This window comes from Neolamprologus brichardi, chromosome 18 (assembly GCF_056152115.1).
Source record: "Neolamprologus brichardi isolate AB-2024 chromosome 18, ASM5615211v1, whole genome shotgun sequence".
NCBI lineage: Eukaryota > Metazoa > Chordata > Actinopteri > Cichliformes > Cichlidae > Neolamprologus > Neolamprologus brichardi.
In genome coordinates this window covers 14,453,016-14,473,432 of record NC_142121.1, presented here as the reverse complement: position 1 = coordinate 14,473,432, position 20,417 = coordinate 14,453,016, and the positions used below count along the sequence as shown (strand labels likewise).

The window sequence follows — 20,417 nt, the reverse complement described above, 5'->3', positions numbered from 1 at the left end:
GAGTGTTGGGACTCCTCCAAACCAGAGCCATACTCTCACGCTCGCAATCTTCCCTCCTGCATTCAGCCCGAGCCACAGATATTTCCTGAGGAAGGGCAAGGAATTCAACGCGCATTCTGTCTCTCCTAGTTTCTTTCTCTCGCTCCAAATCTGACTCACTGTTAACCTTTGCTGAAAGAAGAACTGAGAAACTTCCAAAGGGGTGTGAGCGACTGCAAAAGGTACTTTCAAAATCAACTGTCCAAAAATGAAGCTTCAGCTACAATGACCAAAAAATGCAACACAACTAATACTTGTGAGTCTACTTACAGACAGTCTGTGTCAACTCAATTAAATCCGATGATCACATATTATGGCAACATGTACAACATTCTGCTGAATTATGGCAAATTTTAATCACAAAAAGTATCACAAAAAAGTGTAACAAGCAGGTCATCCTTATAAGTACTTATACAAAGCTAAGAAGTTTTGATTTTAAAAACATTAGTTTCATGTTATGCATAATCATTTCAAAGCCATTTTTATTATAAGCTTCCCTCTTAGCTGATCAATAAATCATTAAAAAACTTACAAAATCATTTCTAGAACATGAGTGTGCATTCATAGTCCTTCATACCTTGTATTTTCAGAGGAGATGGAGTCGGAGTGAAGATGCTCTCTAGGGAGATTTTTGGACAGGTTACGCACAAACTCTGCATAGCATTCGCCCGGCTCATACAACTTGGCATTCTCACTCAGGGCCTGGTAGTGTGCAGGAAGTGACACGGTCTGTGTGTGCTGCATTTGAAACCAGTTCACTGTCACCTGAAACCAAAAAAAACAAAAAGAAATTTAAACTGAATGAGTCAGCAAATGACACATAAAGAAAGAGAGCTCAAACAACTGTAAACACTTTAAAAAAAAAAGCTATCCAAATCTACATGGCACTATGTGAAAAAGTAATTTTGCCTTGTTAAATCATAAATGAATTGTGATTAACCAGAATTTTTGCAAAGCTGAGTTTTTCAAAAGCCACACCCAGAGCTGATTACTGACAGACTTACGAAATCAATAAATCACTTATTTAGAACCTGTGTGACAAAAAGAGATCACGCCACAATCTAAAGAAACTTAAATAAGAGATGGTAAACCAAGTCACTGGCATCTATCAGTCTATATCAAATACACAGCCATTTCTAATAATTTGAGACTCAGGTGAACCATAAGGAGAGCCATTATCCACAAACAGAGAAAACTTGGAACTGTGGTGAACTTTCCCAGTGAGTGGCTGGTCGACCATATTACTCGAAGAGTAATCAACAACCCATCCATGAGAGTTTCAATTCTGACCAAAAAGAACATAAAGGCTCGTCTCACATTTGTCCAAAAGCATCTTGATGGTAATCAAGACTTTTGGGAAAATATTAAGTTGAAACAACAACATAAGCCAATAGTCAAACATAGTGCTAGTATGGTGGTCTGGGGCTACTTTGCTGCCTCAGGACCTGGACATATTTCCATAACTGATAGAACCTTGAACTGTCTACCAGAAAATCCTGAAGGAGAACGTCCAGCCATCAGTTTGTGTGCTCCAAAACGCTGCATCAAGTCCACCTCTGAATGGCTCAAAAAAGCCAAAGTGAAGGATTTGGAGTGGCCTAGCCAAAGACTTAAATCCGATTGAGATGCTTTGGCATGATATTAAACAGGCCATTCATACTCCAAAACCTTCCAATATGACTGAATTAAAAAAATTCTGCAACAATGAGTGAGCCAAACTTCCTCCAAGACGATGTGAAAGATTCATTGCCAGTTATCGCAAATGTTATTAGGTTTAGGGAGCAATTAGTTCTTCAAATAGGGCCAAATAAGTTTGGATAGCAATTTTCTATTAATAAAAAAAAAATTAAAAAACTGCATTTTTTATTTACTGAGATGATCTTTGGGTCTAATACTAAAATCTGTTTGATGAAACATTTAACTGTGACAATTATACAAACAGACAAATCAGGATGGGGTCAAATACTTTTTCATGGCACTATATAATGATTACGATCATACTTGGACTCATAGTCCAAATAAGAAAACAGCCAAACACTGACTAAACATATATAGAGCAAGCTTTTACTATTTGAGACCTTTCTGAAATTTGATTTGATTACCCAGTACAGTGGTCACAGTCCATATTTCAACCCTCCTTAAAAATGTATATAAAATAATCTTTTAATTCATAATTCTTTTTAACCCCAAACTAAAGAAGGGCAGTATATGATACAGATATCAGTTATATAGTATTCAAGCTACTTCTATTTTCAGAGTTATTATGGAGAAACATTGTGAAATGAAATCACACAGAAAGAAACAGAACTCCAGCTTTTGTGAAGGTTTGTCAGGTAAACTGAAAGTGATAACATATTTAAGTTTTACAGTTTCATTTTGTGGTGTACATATAAGATATAAGCTTTTTTTTAAAACAGTGATTGTACAGTCTGAATTACTCTTTCAAAAATATAAACTGCTTCTCACAGCTTTTAGTGTGAGGTCACACTGGAAGATCATTTCTCGGATCTGAGTCAGGATAGTGCTCTTCGCATTAGCCAGATCCATTTTCCTGCTCCCTGCGTCAGCTATACAGTTCTCGTACTGGCCCTGGGCCTCCTCCGCCTACCCAAAACAATGGACAGAGAATAGCATAAGGACAGAGAAGAAATGCGCACAAATAAAAATTACTGTCCATACCAAATAATGCCACAAAATATTGACACCACTTATTTTTTTCTGTTTTCATTTCTCCTGCCCACCTTTTGTAAAGCCTCCTCTTCTAGCTTTCTCTTCTTCTCCAGCTGTTTGTTCCCAGCATTAGACTGATCCTCCTGAGAGCGACTTGCTGCTGACTGGGCTTTTTGGTATTCCTCCCTCCTCTGGGTCTTCAGTGCTCGTGCCTTTCGCAAGGTTGCATCTGCCTCTTGCTGCCAAAGCCACACAGATCAGCCACAAAGACCATGTGATTAAAATGTGGCATATGTGTTCAAAACTTGTCATAAATTTAATCAAATACGTTTGGCGGACGATCAGCTTTGCATTTAAAAAGGCACACCGAAGTTCGTTTGTTGCCATTGTCTAGAAAATTGGACATTTTTCTATAATAGAAACACCACCTCAGTCACTGATGACTAATCTCCTGGCAGGTTGACAACATTGCAACATGCTCTGTGGAAAGCTCACCAGTCTGTAACACTACAGTGGAGCACTTCTACTTAACTAAGAGTAATTATCAAACATGTATCTACACAGTGATTCTGTAAATACCATTTTCTTCTGCTCCCTCTGCCACTGCTCCTTGATTTCTTTCCTCAGTTTATCCAGTTCATTTTTGCGAGCCACAAGAGGCTGAGAAGAAATGAAAGTCAACAATTACACTTCAGTATTACTTGTTAATAAAAACGAGGCAAAGAACACACAATTTATAAACTATCTATTTACTTCTCGCCACTCCTACCTGCATGAATTTATTGGTCTGAAGAGTCATGGAGGTTTGAATAAGCAGCTGGTTGTACTCCATGTCTTTCTTGAATGCAGAAACGTAGAGGTCACTGAATGGCATGTAGTCCTTCAACAAACAAAAAATATGTATACATGAGTCTTTGGGGTTACTGTATAAGACTTAACAACCAGCAAATATAATCAATATTGCTTTAACGCGTGGCTACTCAGTTACCTTTTGACTGGCCAGTGTTTTTGCAGACTCAGCCATTTTGACGTAGCTTTTAGCATTCTCAATATCTGAAAAATTGAGAATTAGTTAAGACTGCTTAATAAGAAATGCCTCAACAAAAATATATTTACATACAGTTCATAAATAGATAATACTTTATTAATCCTTAAGGAAATTCTGTATTAAGTATTAAAGCCTCTAGAACCCTAGTCAATTTGTAGCCCTCTACTGCCTTACCTTTTGTTAATGTAATTGTCTAATATATAATAAAGAATGGCCTATTCACAATAAGGCGTGGTAGAAATTATTTTTTGAATTACTTAAATGTACAAATAATTTTGAGCAAAACATTAAAATGATTTTAATCATTGAGAAGTCTAAATGGAAAGAGTTTTTCTTCTGAAATCTAGCTTTCCCCTGAGTGTGAGGAAGACAAATTTATGAAATATAACAGCGGAAACAGTTTTCCAAGAACTTCTCTAGCTTTGTCCATGGGTCAGTTATATACTTTACTGTTAACTCTATTTATCTGCCTTTTGCAGTGCAGATGGTGTGGACTTATACTGGCAGCATTTTCTTTCTGGAAAAAAAAGCTAATATAATGTCCTAAGCCCTGTGCAGTAATCCATTGTTTCCAACCTAATATACTGTCAGTAGTCTCACCCATGGCTAGCCGTTTTTCCATCCAGGCCAGAAGATCTTTGATGTACTTGGAGCAGGTCTTGGCATAGAGTAGGGCGGACTCAACTCCACTGTCATTCTTCAGCAGGGTCAAGTCAACTTCCTCCTCTCGTGGCTGTGGCACTTCTGAGCCTGTAAAGTCAACAGAAGAGAAATCCATATGAGTTTAGTAGTATGACCAAAATATCTCAATGCTGGATTGATGGAACTCACTTTTACTATCCAGCAGACGTGTGTGTGTGTGTGTGGGAGGTAAATGAAGGGAGAAGAAAAACAACAATGAGGTCAGCGGCATTGTCAGTGTAGGTGGATATGAAAGGACTAGGCATCTTTTAAAATAGTCTAAGAGCAGCGTTTTCTTTTTACAACCTTTTCTAGCTACCCGGGATCTGATTCAACACAAATCCCATGTGTTTCCCATCCCACACAGAACTACTCTTTAACAGGCAAGGAATGTCAGATATGTGGACGGAGAGGGAAAAATGAGGATGTAGTACAAAAAGGGCAGCAGAAATAACAGGGGTGGAAGCAGAGGTTTTAAGGCGGGTCTACCTCAGGCACTCAAGAGTCCAAACACTAAATCACTCTGCTAACACACAGACTGACACTTCAGGCTGCTCTGACAGCAACAATTAAATGCTTGGTAAGGAAGCCATTAATAGCTCTTACATATCAGTATGGTGTTTTATTTTATATTCATTGCGCAGAGATAAATGATGAAACGTGAACAACACTTACCCACAAGCTCCCTTTTCTCTGAAACATATCCCTCGGGATCCACAGAGAGGTTGTCAGAAGACTGTGAAAAAGACATTTCAGATTATAAGGAGGGAACAGCAGACATACAATCAAAGTCAGACATCAGAGGCAGCTGGGATTTCAACAACCCAATTAAATACAGAAAGCAAGTCTTTGAGGCTTTTTTACTTGGGGGCGGGGTAAAATTGCTGCTTTAAGTGCACCCCTTTGAAAACTGTCACCGTCAAAACAAAGCTTTAGAAAAGATATATGGAAACTGTGCAAGCTGGGAAAAGGAAGATAGTGTCTCACCCTGCTTCTGTTTTTCTGGGCGATCCCCAACCCTGGGCTGCTGTCCACATCTCCCATAAGGAAGTCAGACACTCTAAAGGTATATATAATTGTGTACATATATACATATATGTCAGAATCCAGTTTAAAAGACAAGCATGTAAACGCCTGTGGTCAAAAATGCAATCTATTCAATAACAAAGCAACTCTGACAGAACAAAGCACAAACCTGCTATTCAAAACACATGACAGAGACAATTATAGCTTCACAAGACCAATAAGTTGCTGTCTTGAGCTCTAAAGTCAGACCAACTTTCCTGACAACAACACAAAAAGTAATAAAATCCAGTATTGGTTAAAAAAAGTAAACAAGCATTGTACTCACACATTGCCGAATGTGAATGCCAAAGTGTCAATGGATGTGTGTATCTCGGCAAATATAACTTTTTTATTCTCTGGGTTCACAGCTGTGGAGAAGTTAACAGCTGTGGAGAGTGACAGACAGGAACTCTGGTCAAAAAAAATGGAATTACAAACCAGCTTTTGTATACACAATCAATCAACAATAGCACTGATACAACTGAATCTGTATGTGGCTACATGACAATTTCATAACCTGCAAAGCAAAAAACAAATGCCAAACAGATCAAATGAGTGACCTGTGAAAAAATTCTAAAATTAGTATTAAAAAAGCAACAATGGCAAGCACATTTGTTCTTGTTTTACCCGTGTAAGCCTCTAAGATCATAGCTAGGCTTTTGCAGGAAGTGTTTACGCCTTTATAAGTTTAAGTGGCTTCAAGTAAGTGCTGACATTCTTGAGGATGTATAAAAAGTCAATAACACAAGGTCAAGAGGTTTAACAGAAATGTTACAAGAACAGCTTAAAAACCATGTTAAGAGTAGAAGCAGTCAAACGCAATGACGTGCAGCCTGCATATCTCCCTACCCAATCAAAATGTCTTCCTGGAGCAGGTTCAAAAGTCTTCAGAGGTTGACATTCAAAGAATTTACAAAAACAATTAAAAAAATTCTTCCTCCATTCAAAGGTGTTAATATCCCTGGAGCCATCTGCCGCTGATCATTCACAAAAAATAATCAAACTACACACATACACACAATCTCATTCCTTCCTTTGTGATCTGGTAACAGCAAAATGTCCTTCGACTCTAGAAATCCATCCAAGACTGAAAAATCTTCGATAAAATGTACACAGAACTTTCTTTCTCATAAAACACTTAACTCAGCAAGAACACGCTTGCAGAAAATAATCAGGACAGCTAAAGGCACAGTCAGTGAAATCTGACTGAGCTGAGTACTTCCTGTCTGCCCCACAACAGGAAACACTCACACAGCTTGAGTTCTGTGACATGTAGCGATATATTCAACACTTACCTTTTCTCCTTGCCGCCTCAGTTGTCTAGCAACCGGGACCAAAAATCTCTAAACAGATCTCGTTTCGAGGACACCTTCTATATTTTGTGCTTTCATTTTCTCATCGTGAGTAATCTCCATCCGTGCCAGTTGTAAAAGCATAAACTATTAAGTCCCAGCTTATGAAGAAGCACAGAAAAGTCACGGCATCCTGGCTTGAAGAGGCAACCCCACTTTCCAGGGAGACACTCGAGGACACCAAAAAGAGAGGAGGTGTGGTGCGAACCTCCCTGCCGTGCACCTCACTGGCCCTGAATGCTAGCGTACAACTCAGCGCGGAGTTCTTCCTCAGGACATCCTGTGGGTCCTTTAACAATGATTCCAGAGCTCAGCCCCCCTTGTCATGACTGAAATATGGAAACTGCATCATTCAAGTGCAGGACCCATTGTTTTCTCATGGTTTAGCTGTAAGTGTGAACATTAGCTCAAGAAAAAGTATGCTAAAGTTGGTGTATCATTCTGACTTTAGATGTCTCAATGTTTCTATTGGAAGCACATCACCAACGTTACTTGGATGTAATTGGCTCTATTACTAGGTAAAACTAAAACAACAACTGTGTTTAAATCCAAAAAAACAGAATCCATTATCAGTAAATAACACACTTTCCTAAAATCAATTTAATCATTCTACAATAAGGAGCACAGGGACATAAGATCGCCTTTGTCACGAACACACAAGACTGACTCCTTTAGACAAACACACTCTTTCAGCTGTAAGCATATTTATAGACAAAGGGGAGCAGAAAGCGAGGAAAGAATTTCAATAAGCTGAGGAAGTCAACACTTTTATTGCAATGCCCTGCAGTTTTCAGTAGTGGGAGGGGAAAAGGAACACATAGACGAAATGTGACCAGGAAAGAACGCTTGACTTGGTTTGTTCTGAGCCAATGAAAGTCTGTGAAAAAGATTTTTATCTTTGTGACGACACACAAAGACACAGACAGCAACGTTGGTCTCTGGCTAAAAGTTGAACTGGAGCACAACATGTTTCTGACATTGTCGAGTTTTCGACACAGCGTCAAATTAAGAAAAACAATAGTTAGAGCATGAGCAGATCATATCACACATGAAACAGGTTAGACAACCATGTGTTTGAAGAAGAAAGGAGGAATTTTTTTTTCCAGTGAATTTTGGCAGCTGTCCCAGTGCTCCAGGTGCCATGACCAAGCTTCAAAGAGGAACATGGGCGAAGAGATGACACGGTCTGAAGACAGTGCAGCACACAAGGCCTGTTATCATCCAGACCTTTGACTCTTCATCTGATGTCTAACTGATTCATCCCTCTTTCAACCTCTCCTTTTCGATCCTCTGGCTAGCAGCCTGTATCAGTATTGTGTTACCTACTGGCCATTAGGGACAGTCCATCCAGGGAGAGTGTTGACATAAGGCACCCCCTTGTGGACAGGCAAACTCCAAACTCAACTACATATGAACGCACTGGCTTTAATGCAACACTTTATAGCAGAGCTTTACACATAAGGATCAACACCACACTGCCATGTACAGAATGACACAAGCCTGACATCAGACAGAAGTGTTGATTTCGTTTTCATTTTCAATCTTACACTACATGCCCTCTAAATGGTCTCCACATGTCAGCATGCTGGTTTTGCCAGGGTTTTCAGAGAGAAGTGGAGCAATGTAGTTCCCCATGGGCCTCCATCTCTTGTTAAGCAGCCAAAGCAGGTGGGTTAAAAATATATAATTAAATAAATAAGTGGACACTTGCAATTTAAAAAAGAACTCTGTCACAGCACGTAGCTTTTAAACCACATTAATCTCAGCAGTGGCATTAACTGGAGAACTGTTAGTCCAACCACAACTGAGCAATGCCTTTTCTAAAGAAAGAAACTGTTGTCTCCAAGTACCAAATGACTCAATGAACTTGGTTAAGGTCTTGATTCAGGCGTGCTCTTGTCTAGTTTTAGTTTTACTGAATACTTAAAAATAGTTAAGGTTTTTAAAATTCAAAAATTCATCCATTCTCTTCCGCTTGTCTTTATCAGGGTTGCGGGAAGAGTGGATCCAATCCCAGCTACCATAGGGAGAGCCAGGACGCGAAAAATATTTTGAGAAATATTTTTCTAATTAGGGATCCACCCAACTTTGCTCATAACAGGGTATGGATGTGAATTTCATATTAGTGCTTACTTTCTCTTTACTTCAGTTCTACTTCATCTTTCTTTTTGAACATTTCTGATATTTAAAATATAGCTTTTAGAATATATAACAGACAGCACATATTCTAAAATTTAAAAATACATCAACAAAGTCATTTAATGTTTTAATCAATCTGATATGTATAATTTACTCTCTAAATTAGATAAAAGAAAAAAACATTTTTTGTAGCTATTCAGAACCTTTGTGCTGCATAAATATGTCTGAACTAAGCTGGTGTAATTCTTTGTCCTTATGACTCATGCCATCAGTAAAGATCAGTCTTCACAGTGCCTATAATTTCTTTGGCTAATCTGTTTATTTTGTTTCCTTTTTGCATTCTCATCATTGTCAAAGCAACACTCAGGCTACAAACAGGCATTCTTGAGTGTTTTTAAGGATTAGGTCACAACACAAATATTGAGATAAGCCAGGTGACCTGTCAGACATCCGGACACCTTACAACACAGGTAAAAACAAAGAACAAAGAAAGCAAAAGAAGAAATGCGACTGTAAAGATCGACAATCAGTTCTGTTGAAGGCTTCCACATCAGCTGAAATATGTATATATCTATCTTGAGTTCAAGTCAAGAGAAGAACTACACTTGCAGTGGATCTCAATTCCAGCAGATTAACCTCTCAGTTGAGCTTCCCTTTGTTTGTGTTCATTTGTGAGACAGGAAATGGATCTGTTGCTTAAGGAATAACAACTTCTTACAGTGTGAGCTTTTAGCAACATTTCTCCAAGCCAACCCTAACCAAACAGAGATCAGTGTAATATTCCTGCAGGGTATTTGCCACACCGATCTGAGAGACTGACGTAGACCCATATGCTGACATCAGTGTTACAATCGTGAGATTCCACGCATCTATAGTTGACCATCATCTGGGTGCCGGTGTGCAAGTTCAACTGTGTGTCTCATCCATGCATACTAGCGAGAAACTACTCACCTTTGACCTTAGCAATAACTGTGCCAGCTGCTCCCAGAATGTCAGAAGAGTTGAGCGTCTGGTGTTTGCCAATGACAATTTTGAGGATGCGAACTAATTCCGCCAAACGTTGCTGCACCACCTCCTGAAGACCTTCCAAATTCTCTGAGGGAAAAAAAAATTTTCATCTATCAGTCAAAATGAGCACCATTACACTGCATTTTAAAGTTAGTTATGTCACGTTAATTCTTGGCATTCCTTTGTCAGTGTCACAAACAATACTTCACAAATATTTTTGGAAACTATGAAGAGTCTGTCATGTTCTGAAAAACTGCATAAAAACCCAAAAGCTACATCTTAGACTCTACAGGCCTCAGTTAGCATATTAAATTCATCACAGTACAATTAGAAAAAGACTGAACAAGTATGACCTGTTTGGAAGAGTTGACAGGCGGAAGCCTCTTCACTCTAAAAAGAATATGGCAGCACCGCTCACGTATGCAAAGTTGCATCTGAACAAAACCACAAGTTTTCTGGAACGATTTCCTCTGGACAGATGAGACCATACCGCAATGTTCAGCAGAAACCAACCACAGCATATCAACACAAATGCCCCATACTAACTGTCAAGCATGGTAGTGGAGGGGCTTATTTTGCAAGCACTGATCTGACCATGAACTCCTCTAAGTACAAAGTAGTGTTGCTATGATGGCATTTTCAATACTATAGGGAAAATTTTAATGAAAAAATAAAAAGAAGCTTTTAAAGGAGCTTTTAAAAGAAAAATAAAGATTACAATACTGGTGTAATTTTTTTCCCTGATCAATAGATTTAGTAAGATAGAAATCAAGGAGAAGGAGTGAAAGCAGAAGCAAGGATTAAATGGAGGAATCCGAAGAAGGAAGAATGTTTTCCAGAGTCCAGGGAAGGAGTTGATACAGGCTCTGTGTGGTAGGGAGGAGTTACCAGATGACTGGGAAAGAACAGCTGAAATGGTGAGGGAAACGACCACAAAGGTATCTTGTGTATCCTCTGGATTTCTTAAGGAAAGACAGAAAACTGGGTGGTGGGATGTGGAAGGGAAGAAAAATATTCAAAGGAATGCAAAGAAATAGTGTGAAAGTCAAGTTTATGGCAAAAGCAGACAGGAGTACTGGGAGCCTAGGTGTGGCAAAGCAAAAGGCTTATAGCGAATTATATGTAAAGCTGGACATGGAAGGAGAAAATGACTTTTATCAATTAGTGAGGCAGAGAGACTGAAACGCAGAGCTGGATTATTGATAGAATAGATAGATGATTAATAGAGAGATGGAAATTTACTGACAAGTGAAGAATGTGTTCAGAAGATTTGAAGAAGTCAAGGATAATGAAAATGAGAGAAAGAGGAGGATGTATGAGGGACAGTTAGTCAATCAGGAGGCGCAGAGGATTAGCAAGGAGGAAGTAAAGGTAGCTATGAAGACGATGAAAAGTGGAAAACTGGTTGGCCCAGATAACATGCCTGTGGAGTTATGCAGATGAGTAGGAGAGAAGTAATTATTGAGCAGCAGTATAGCTTCATGCTGAGAAACAGCAATACAAATGTGATGTTTGCTTTGAGAGTGTTGCTGGAGAAAAATAGATAAGATCAGAAGGAGCTGCACTGTGTCTTCATTGATCTGGATTAAGCATATTATAGGTTGCCAAGAGAGGAACTGAGGCACTGCATACAAAAGTCTGAATTGTCAGAGAAGCATGTCAAGGTCATGTAGGACACATATTAGGACAGCAAGACAGCAGTGAGGTGTGTGGTAGCAGTGACAGATGGATTCAAAGTGAGGGTGTGATGATATCATAGATTCGCTTTGACGTGCTTCTTGTTTGCAAAGGCGATGCTGAAAAATGAGGTCAGTTTGGAGTCTCCATGGTATCTGTGGACTACAATGGGTGCTATACACTGGGAGAAGAGGATGAAAGTCTGTAGAACCAGGGCAGAATAGATAGTGTGTAAATGAAAGGGAGGCAGGTGGAAAGGCAAAGATGCAAGAACTAGAGGCAGTGAAGGTAGATGAGTTTAAATACCTGCGGTCAACCATCCAAAGTGCACAAGAGAGATAAAGAAGAGAGTGACGCAAGCGTGAAGAGTATTCAAGAAGGTGAGAGCTGGTATGACGTATGGTTTGGACACTATGGTACTGACAAAAAGATATGACGCTGAGCTGGAGGTGGCAGAGTTAAATAAATGCTAGGATTTTAGTTAGGAGTAAAAAGGACTTTTTATATCAGTAGGACAGGTCAGGTTGAGCTTTTTTAAGACAAACTGAGTGGAATAAGGTTGAGATGGGTTGGAAATGCGCAATAGAAGGTTAGTGGATATACTGGGCAAAGGATGGAACTGCCAGAGAGGAACTGCTACTTAGTGCCACCACTAATGCCATTGTTTTGTTAATTCGCCACAGTTGCTACCTGCTACCTTACTTATAACCTACAACTAATGTGGCAATCTGATAACTGCTAATAGTTAAATATCTAATGTTAAGGTGTGCACTGGTCAGATTACCATTTATGATAACTGCTTAATACTTGGATGCTGTCAAAACAGGAACTTTGAGATGCTTTGCCCAGTATTCATGTGCTCAGCTGCAAGTTACGGGAAAGGGCTTTATTTCTGTCTGCTCATGCTGGGTAAAGCTGTGTGTCAGCTGGAGGAGGCAAAGATGGGACTGTTTTTTATCTATACTGTTGTAAATGAATATCTAATCTGATAACAATTTTTAGTATCTGAGTATAACTTTTTTATATGATACCTATGGTACAAATAAAACTATGCATAAACAATTTGTTCAGCAAATCACTGAATCATGAGGTGTTTTTCACGGGACTAGATCTGCATTTTGGATTCGTTTTTGTCAAACCAATAATAACAAAGTTGTTGTTCATCTGATGTTGTATTTATCGAGGGTGATAAGGACTAGATTTTTTTTATTATGTCCTGACATATAAAACCTTAGAAGGTGTGCTTTCTTTTTCACATAACTGTACGTTGTGTAACTTTTTTTTTTATCAGTGTCTATATCTGTGTCTCTACCAGTTTAAAGGTGGAAAACAGAAGCTTGTGGTTGTGACAGCAATGATCTCGGTTGCATGAAACTGCTGTGATGCAAGCTGTTTTCTGCTTCCTCCAGGCAGAGTGACAACACGTACAACGGAAGAGGTGTATGTTGTAAACAGGTTCATCTGTCTCAGTCACAACTTTAATATTCATATACATGGAGAGATGATGAATCCTGAAATGATGACGTGTTTTTTGTGTGTTTTTGTAGTCAGAAGTGAGCCAAAAATCCATCTGTAGTTTCTGTCACTATTTCAGTCCTGATGGACAGGTAAATCTAATATTTATTATTAGTTATTAGCAATGGCTAGTGCAACAGTACTGGGAAGGACTTTGTGCTCCATACAATCTGTAAAATGAATACAAGTCATAGGGCTCTTTCTGTGGACAAGGATGTAGAAATGAAATTTCTACACAGTGTTAGCAACATAGAATGTTTAAGGGGGATTCTGCAAGATATTTTGAATGCCAGTAAAGTTACCCAAGATGACGACATGAAAAAAAAAATGTGCAAAATGCAATCTGATTACTCCTGTACTTTGATGTTATCACACTGCATCAGTGTATCACTGCTATGAAAGGTATCTCTTTCCTGTAAAACCACGCAAAGCCAAAGAACAGTTTTGCGTATCTAACCAAGAATTTTTCTATCCGCAGACTGTCTTCTTTCTAATTCCATAGCTGCTCTGATTATTTTCATTTCTACATCATTCCTTCGGAACTTCTCCAAGTGGTCGTAGACAGGATTTTAACAGACAGCTGAGCACTTTGGGAAAAATAGAAGTCAGCATGAAAAACAATAAATCATGTGACACAAAGAACCTATGCACACAACACAGCAACAACAGGAGAGGAGTCCTGCTCTGATCCAACCTAATCACCAGAAGCCCTGTAAGCTGGCACCACACAATAGGTGAATTCATGTTTAACTCACTGTTTTGGAAGAAGCAGGGGCACCGGCTGAAAAAAGAAACTCATCTGTTCTTCATCAAAGCTACACTAGCAGTCAGGAGGGTGAGGCGAGACAAAATTTATTGGAAATTTAAAAGGAATTAGAGAGGGAGTGAAAAAGAAAGTCTGGGAGTGGTTTTGTTGCACTTTCTACTCTTTTTTAAACACACACACACACACACACCAATCCAACTGGCTGGTGTAAAAAATGTAAAAAGGACCATTTGAAATTTTGACATCTCACCATCTGTGACATTTAACTAATGACTGGAAAAACAGACATTAAATTTAATTAAAAGAAATTCAAAGAGACTAAGGAAGAAAAATGGCAAGGTTAGGTTAGTAACAACGAGACCTGTTTTTTTTTTTTATATCATTCACAAAATATAAATGGCTTAACAACATGGCCCATCTTGCCCCTCATACCCTGCCCAAAGGTTCCACCCAAGGATTAACAAAAAGGTGTCCATTACAGCAGGTGGTTCACCTGGTCATTTCCCCCAAGGTGCAAGACCCTGACCTTGCAACACAGACTTTGAAGTCCACCTATTGAAGATGGGTCTTCATTAAGCACCCTTTCCTTCCTTTTAACCACCCCCAAACCCCCTTCAGTTGTGGTCACCAGGGATTGAGTGGTTAGCTCACTGGCTTTTGAAGATTTTCTTATCAAAGGCATGTGTGAGTCAGATATTAGCATATAACAGCCAGTCCTAATGAGATGCACACCTGAGAATTTTCACTTAGCATGACACTAGTGGAGCATGACTGAAGGTTCTGTTACAGTATCACAGCAGTAGTGTAGATGAGAATCACCCATTTCCTTTTCCTCTGAAAAGAAAAGAATTTAATTAGACTAATCTATTCTTCAGACCACTATAGGGGGCAGAAATTGTGAGGAAATAACAATAGCCATGATGTTGTGGCAGCAAGGACAAATGTCCTGAGCCAATCTACAAGATGATACTTGAAGCCAAAAAAGGCATTTTTTCATCCTTTGTTTACTGCTGCACTGCCTGCTGTCAGACATGTGGCACTGTGCAGAGCTAAAACACTGCACTGGAATGGCACAAATGTATAAATAGCAGCCAGCAATCTCAATTAATGATAAACATATTGCCAGCGAGCATGAACAAACAAAGACAGAATCTACACTAATGAGAGAAGAGTTTCATGAATCCACTGAAACATTTTGCACCACACCTGTGAAACCTGGTGGATTGTTTTGCTGGAATATAAATAGGCAAGCAAAAACAGTTTCCACATTTCAGTCAAGGGTTTGTGAAAAAAAATCTGCATATAAAAATATCAGACATTATACTATTCCATCTGTGCAAAAATACTTAAACTATTTTCTGACCAAGCTACACATACTTTTCCTTTTTTCTGTCAGTATAGTCTGGGCCCAGAGAGGTTACTTAAATTGCAGCTAATTTCCACCCAAAAAGACTTTTCAATGTTAGGAACATGAATAAAGCTGCCAAAGTAAGGTCAGTGTGTAGTCTTCAGCTCACACTGATTACCATTGTTGCTTCTTTTTTTATTTTTTTAAAATTGTATGAGAGTATCTTTGCTTACTGCAGCATGAGACAAGTCAGAAAGCTGGTTAACAAAAAAAAAAGCAGTGGATAAGTGGCTTTGTCACAACAATGGCATCAAAAAGCTTACTGGAAATTCGCTGGTGATTGTGGGGGCCACTCCATTGTTCTGGTAGAGATGACAGGGTTGAGGCATACAGCCAGGCCACATTGTTTAAAGGAAGACCCCCTACCTACCTCAGTGATTCTCAAACCTCCCCTGTCTTTCTTTACAGTGGTGGGATGAGCTGCTGTTGTCCCAACCACACTTAAGGCTTAGTCTACTTCATTTACTTCCTACAAGATCAAGAGCTCATTCTCTTTTAGGAAAATATATTTAAACAGAGGAAAATGCAGTTACATATGCATATTTAAGACTACAACCATGAAATAGTTGGTACTGTTGCTTTTAAAATGTCATAAACTGCTAATAAATTAATTAAGCTTTATAACATCATGGCATATTGGGTAGACATGCTTCTAGAATTAGTTCTAAATGTATTGGCCACTTGGATGGTTAAATAATATTCAAACGAACTTGAAACAAATAAAAAGCCAAACCAATAGCTGTTATTGTTTCTTAGTAAAGATAAAGATTTTCCTATTGGACTTAATCTGAAAGTCCTTTAACATCTGCAGCCTTTTTTCATCTAATCGATTCTAAATAACATGGTTGAAAAATGTAATGGGTGTAGAGAGAAAAGTGGTAAAGGAATTAATCTAAAACTAGTGACCAGGAAAAGAAGGGCAATAAAAAGTTCTCAAACCACTCATTCAGAATAATCCGCTTCTCTGCTGTCAAATCTCTATGCAGTGTGTTGCAAACACCCACATATATAATGCCATTATATTCCTAAATACTCAAAACATGTGCTCCAGAGTACAACGTCTAAGCAGGTCTGTGGTGACTTAACTTTAACGTCATACAGCAGCTCAAACGCCTTTAAATTAATGTTGCCTCTCAGATTATTGTGTGTGTGTGCGTGTGTGTGTCTGTGCATGCATGCATGTGTGTGTGTTTGGGAGGTGGGTACCCATTGTGTCTAATAAAGCTCATTGTGAGTGTAGTGGTTGCAGAGACCAATCTAATCCAAATCTTCAGGTGGCCTGACAGAGGTTACAGCCTCTGCTCCCCCCACTGATAACAACAAGCTTTCAACTGGCCTGTCTGGACACGCGATCTGCTCGACATGAAACAAGCCTCAGGATCTCTGGTGGCACAGCGCTGCTTTGGGAAACAGCTGCAGGGCTTTACCAAGACCTTTCGTTCTTTTCTTCAAGAAGGAAAGGTGACACGTTCACACCGCACTGCAGCGGATGATTTTCAGATTTAGTTTCAGATGTATATCTGTGTGCCACATACCAGGTTGATGACACATTGTTCTGATTGGTGAATCAGCCATCACCCCAAATACTCCCCCTTCAACGGCCACTTGTTTGTTTCCGTGTTTCCCACAGATAGAAATAAATGAGCCAAGCAGAGATTATACACAAATGTCTTCAACAGCAAACTGTTAAGCCAGAAAACATCACTGTATCATACTCTGCTGGTATTACTGAGCTGCCTGCAACTTGATATGCGATAGGTGGAATTGTTTTGTCAGGATCCCGTCTCTAAACACTAATTTCCCCTTCTGCCTAACCAAACATAGCATTGCTGGGTGCCGCTCTTTCTTTCCCATGCCTTGTTTGGAGACAAAGTGAGCCCCAGACTTAACAAAGACAGTAAACAGTGGGCAGCCCGTAAACATCTACCTGCTCTCGGCCTAATAGTGAACTACACTGAGTAAGGTCTGGGCATCACTTCATTACATGTATTCTTGAATTTTTCTGATTAGATGATGATTTTTAGAGAAGTGCAGCAAATGCTTGAATTTGAAATATTTATTTATTCATTTATTTATTGTCTGAAGAATGGTTCAAGCCAGTTAATGACCTAATAGTGTCATCTTCAAGGCTATTGTTATGATCACAGGAACGATGAATGCCTGGCACTGTTACAGAGGTTTGTGGCACAGGTATGTGATGACCTCACCTTGAGAACTTGGTAGTACAGAAGTGAGAAATAATCTCCACCTACGTGGCTAAATAACACTGTTTGATAAATGCTTGTAGAAACTGTTGTCTTGGGCAAGACAAATGACTGATGCTTTTAGACATGTAAAACGAATAGACTAAGAACTTGTGGGGACAGGCACAAAGTTTTTGTTGTCTTCCTAAAGTCAGAGCTGGGGAAACACAACACACAGTAGATGGTTTTGCTCCTCTACAAAAAACAAAACAAAACAAAAAAACCTTTATAGTTTGGCCTTGGCTCATTCACTGCTGCAAGCCTGTCTCCTGTCCCACAGCTGTAAATTTCAAGAGTCTGACCCAATCACCAGCAGTAACATCCCCTGCTAGCAGAAGCTCCAGTGCCTAATCTAGCACTCTCCATGACCACTGTCCTACACAAACATCCACAGCCCATAACCATAAATCCCACCCCAGGAAACACACCCCAACCACAAGCTTGCACAAAAACATCCTTCAGCATCACAGGGGAAAGTTACTGCCCAACAATTCTAGCCTTTCTTTCTACTAAGAGCAGCAGGCCATTAAACCATTATGTGGTAGATTTCAGCTTTTCTCTCAATTGAAGGCGCCACCTGCAAGTGGCCACTTCGGTTGGCACAGGAGCACTTACGTGTGTGTGTATGAGTGAGGGAAAAAGGATATTTGTGGAAGCTATTGCTGTTTTTTTCCCCCACAGTGGCTTTATAATCACTAAATAAATCAAAAATAAAGGTATAGACGTAAAACAAATGCCAGTATTTAGTCTTATGACCCTGCTCAGTGATAAAGACAGAACATTTCTGAGAGCCACTGACAAAGTTTTAACCTTTTTTTAACCTCAAGACAAAACATTCTGAGCAGAAAAACATTCAAGAAAAAAAAAACTCCTTCTAACTGCTTCTAACGGTCTGCATCAAGTTAAACAAGTCATGCACAACAGTGAACATTTGCTCCTTTAGACAACAACACAGTTACAGGCTGGTACAGTGAGGCACAGAACAATGCAGCTTAACTGGAGTGCAGCCAGATCTTATCAGAGTGTCATGATGACACCAACAGTTTTAATAGCTGAACATGGGCTTATGAGTCTAGCTGACTCACAGGCCTATGTTCTGTTCAGTTCTTCCTCATTTAAAGACATTTAAATCCTCTTCTTACAAAGAACTAGATTGTGTGAAGAACATCATTTTTAGTTTATCTTTGGACAAACTCACTGTACAATGAAAACCATACAATGACTAAATAAACTCTTAAGCTCATGCTTAGGCTCCTCGATTTAAGATGTCTAATCTACCATGATGTGCAACTGGGTAGGTACTGGTGTGAAATTCTTCTGCACCTGAGGCTAAAATAATAAAATAAGAAACACAGACTCTCTTGAGCAAAGAAAACTGTAAGGAAATAATATTTTGTATCCTGTTCCGATGCATATCTGCTGTTGTCATAAGAGACGTTTAAAATTAAAACCTCATCCCGTTAAGCCCCAATATCCCGAACTTACAATGGATACTTCTAAACACACATTCCTAAAATTGTTTTGGCTTGACGAAGGACAAAGTAGTGAGCTCCGTCACCAATTTCAACATTTTGAGGGGAAAAAAAGAAAGAAAGAAAAATCAAGAAACAAAAAACAAAAACAGATATTTTAGTGTGAAATTCTAAAAGCAAAAGAAAAGATATGAAATGCTATCAAGCTTGTTGCCCAACATGTGACATTCATTCAGCGAAATACTTCTTTACTCCCTTTAAAGCAGGTTATTATTCTTCCTTTTTTACTATAACTGTAATTTCACGACAAGCTTTGCTATATACTTTATGAATAGTTACCGTGGCCTCAAATTTAAAGTGTATTTATTTTGCAAGGTTTTTATCATTAATGTGCTTCGCACCTTCCAGTAGTCTATTGAAGGCACTATAGCTACAAGTGAACATTTGTTCAGAAGGAATGCAGAGCATGCAGGAGAGCGGGGGGATGGGAGGGGGACAGCAGCTAGGCTGTGTGCAGAGGACTCCTTTTTCATGCTGATTAAAACTATTAACCAAACTGTCTTTTGCAGCTGAATACAGACAAAAATGGAAACGTAACAATGAAGAACCTTCCCTGACACTTTCATTGCATTTTAATGTTGGCCCTGCAGTACTGTGCACTACATTCACACTATTAAATGCTCTAATACTGACATAAAGGCCATTCATCCTCACCAGATGTGCAGAAATATTCTATCAAAAGGAAATTGACTCAACACAGACAACAATCACATGAAGGGGTTATATGTGATTTCACTATATAATTTCTCAACCTTTCTTTTTAGCAAAGATTTGGGCGAAACAATATACTGAAATTACATGTTAACATTTCACTACTTACAATTTCAGGCGAATCAACTCTAATGTTAGAGTTCAACAATTACATCAGGATCATAACACAATTATGAGTATTGTGTAGAGGGAGAACACAATAAGGTTCATTGATTATAGGCTGTGAGATTGGATAGAGGGAATTTAGGGATAAAAGAAGGATGGGGACAGGGGTCACCGACTCAATCAAGGGTCACTCACCCTCACATGCTTTTCTTAGACCATATTCTTTGACAGCTTGATTACTGCTAGCTAACCATTCTTGTGAGCATTGTAACTGAAAGCCCACTTATAATACAAAGAGTAAATGTTCACGACAATCTATTTATGGAGAAACATTAGATGTTAAGTTCATGGTGTGTATGTGGGTGGTCTAGTTAACTCAAACTTATGGCCATGGATAGTCTCTGCGGGTTTCCACCAACCAAACATGCTGTATGCTAATGTGTTGCCTCTTGGAAGTA

The 20,417-nt window shown here is 39.0% G+C and overlaps 1 protein-coding gene across 1 annotated transcript in view; it reads right to left on the bottom strand.

Moving 5' to 3' along the window:
* LOC102797945 (rho GTPase-activating protein 29-like) overlaps positions 1-20,417 on the bottom strand; it is a 30,963-nt gene that overhangs the window by 6,916 nt on the left and 3,630 nt on the right. The window contains exons 3-13 of the mRNA XM_006792271.2: positions 9,946-10,089; positions 5,790-5,889; positions 5,426-5,498; positions 5,114-5,174; positions 4,358-4,507; positions 3,698-3,762; positions 3,479-3,589; positions 3,289-3,369; positions 2,781-2,948; positions 2,506-2,643; positions 617-804 (exon numbers count right to left, since the gene is read on the bottom strand). Of these exons, the coding sequence (XP_006792334.2) occupies positions 617-804; positions 2,506-2,643; positions 2,781-2,948; positions 3,289-3,369; positions 3,479-3,589; positions 3,698-3,762; positions 4,358-4,507; positions 5,114-5,174; positions 5,426-5,498; positions 5,790-5,889; positions 9,946-10,089 (1,279 nt within the window). The remainder of the gene's footprint in view (positions 1-616; positions 805-2,505; positions 2,644-2,780; positions 2,949-3,288; positions 3,370-3,478; positions 3,590-3,697; positions 3,763-4,357; positions 4,508-5,113; positions 5,175-5,425; positions 5,499-5,789; positions 5,890-9,945; positions 10,090-20,417) is intronic.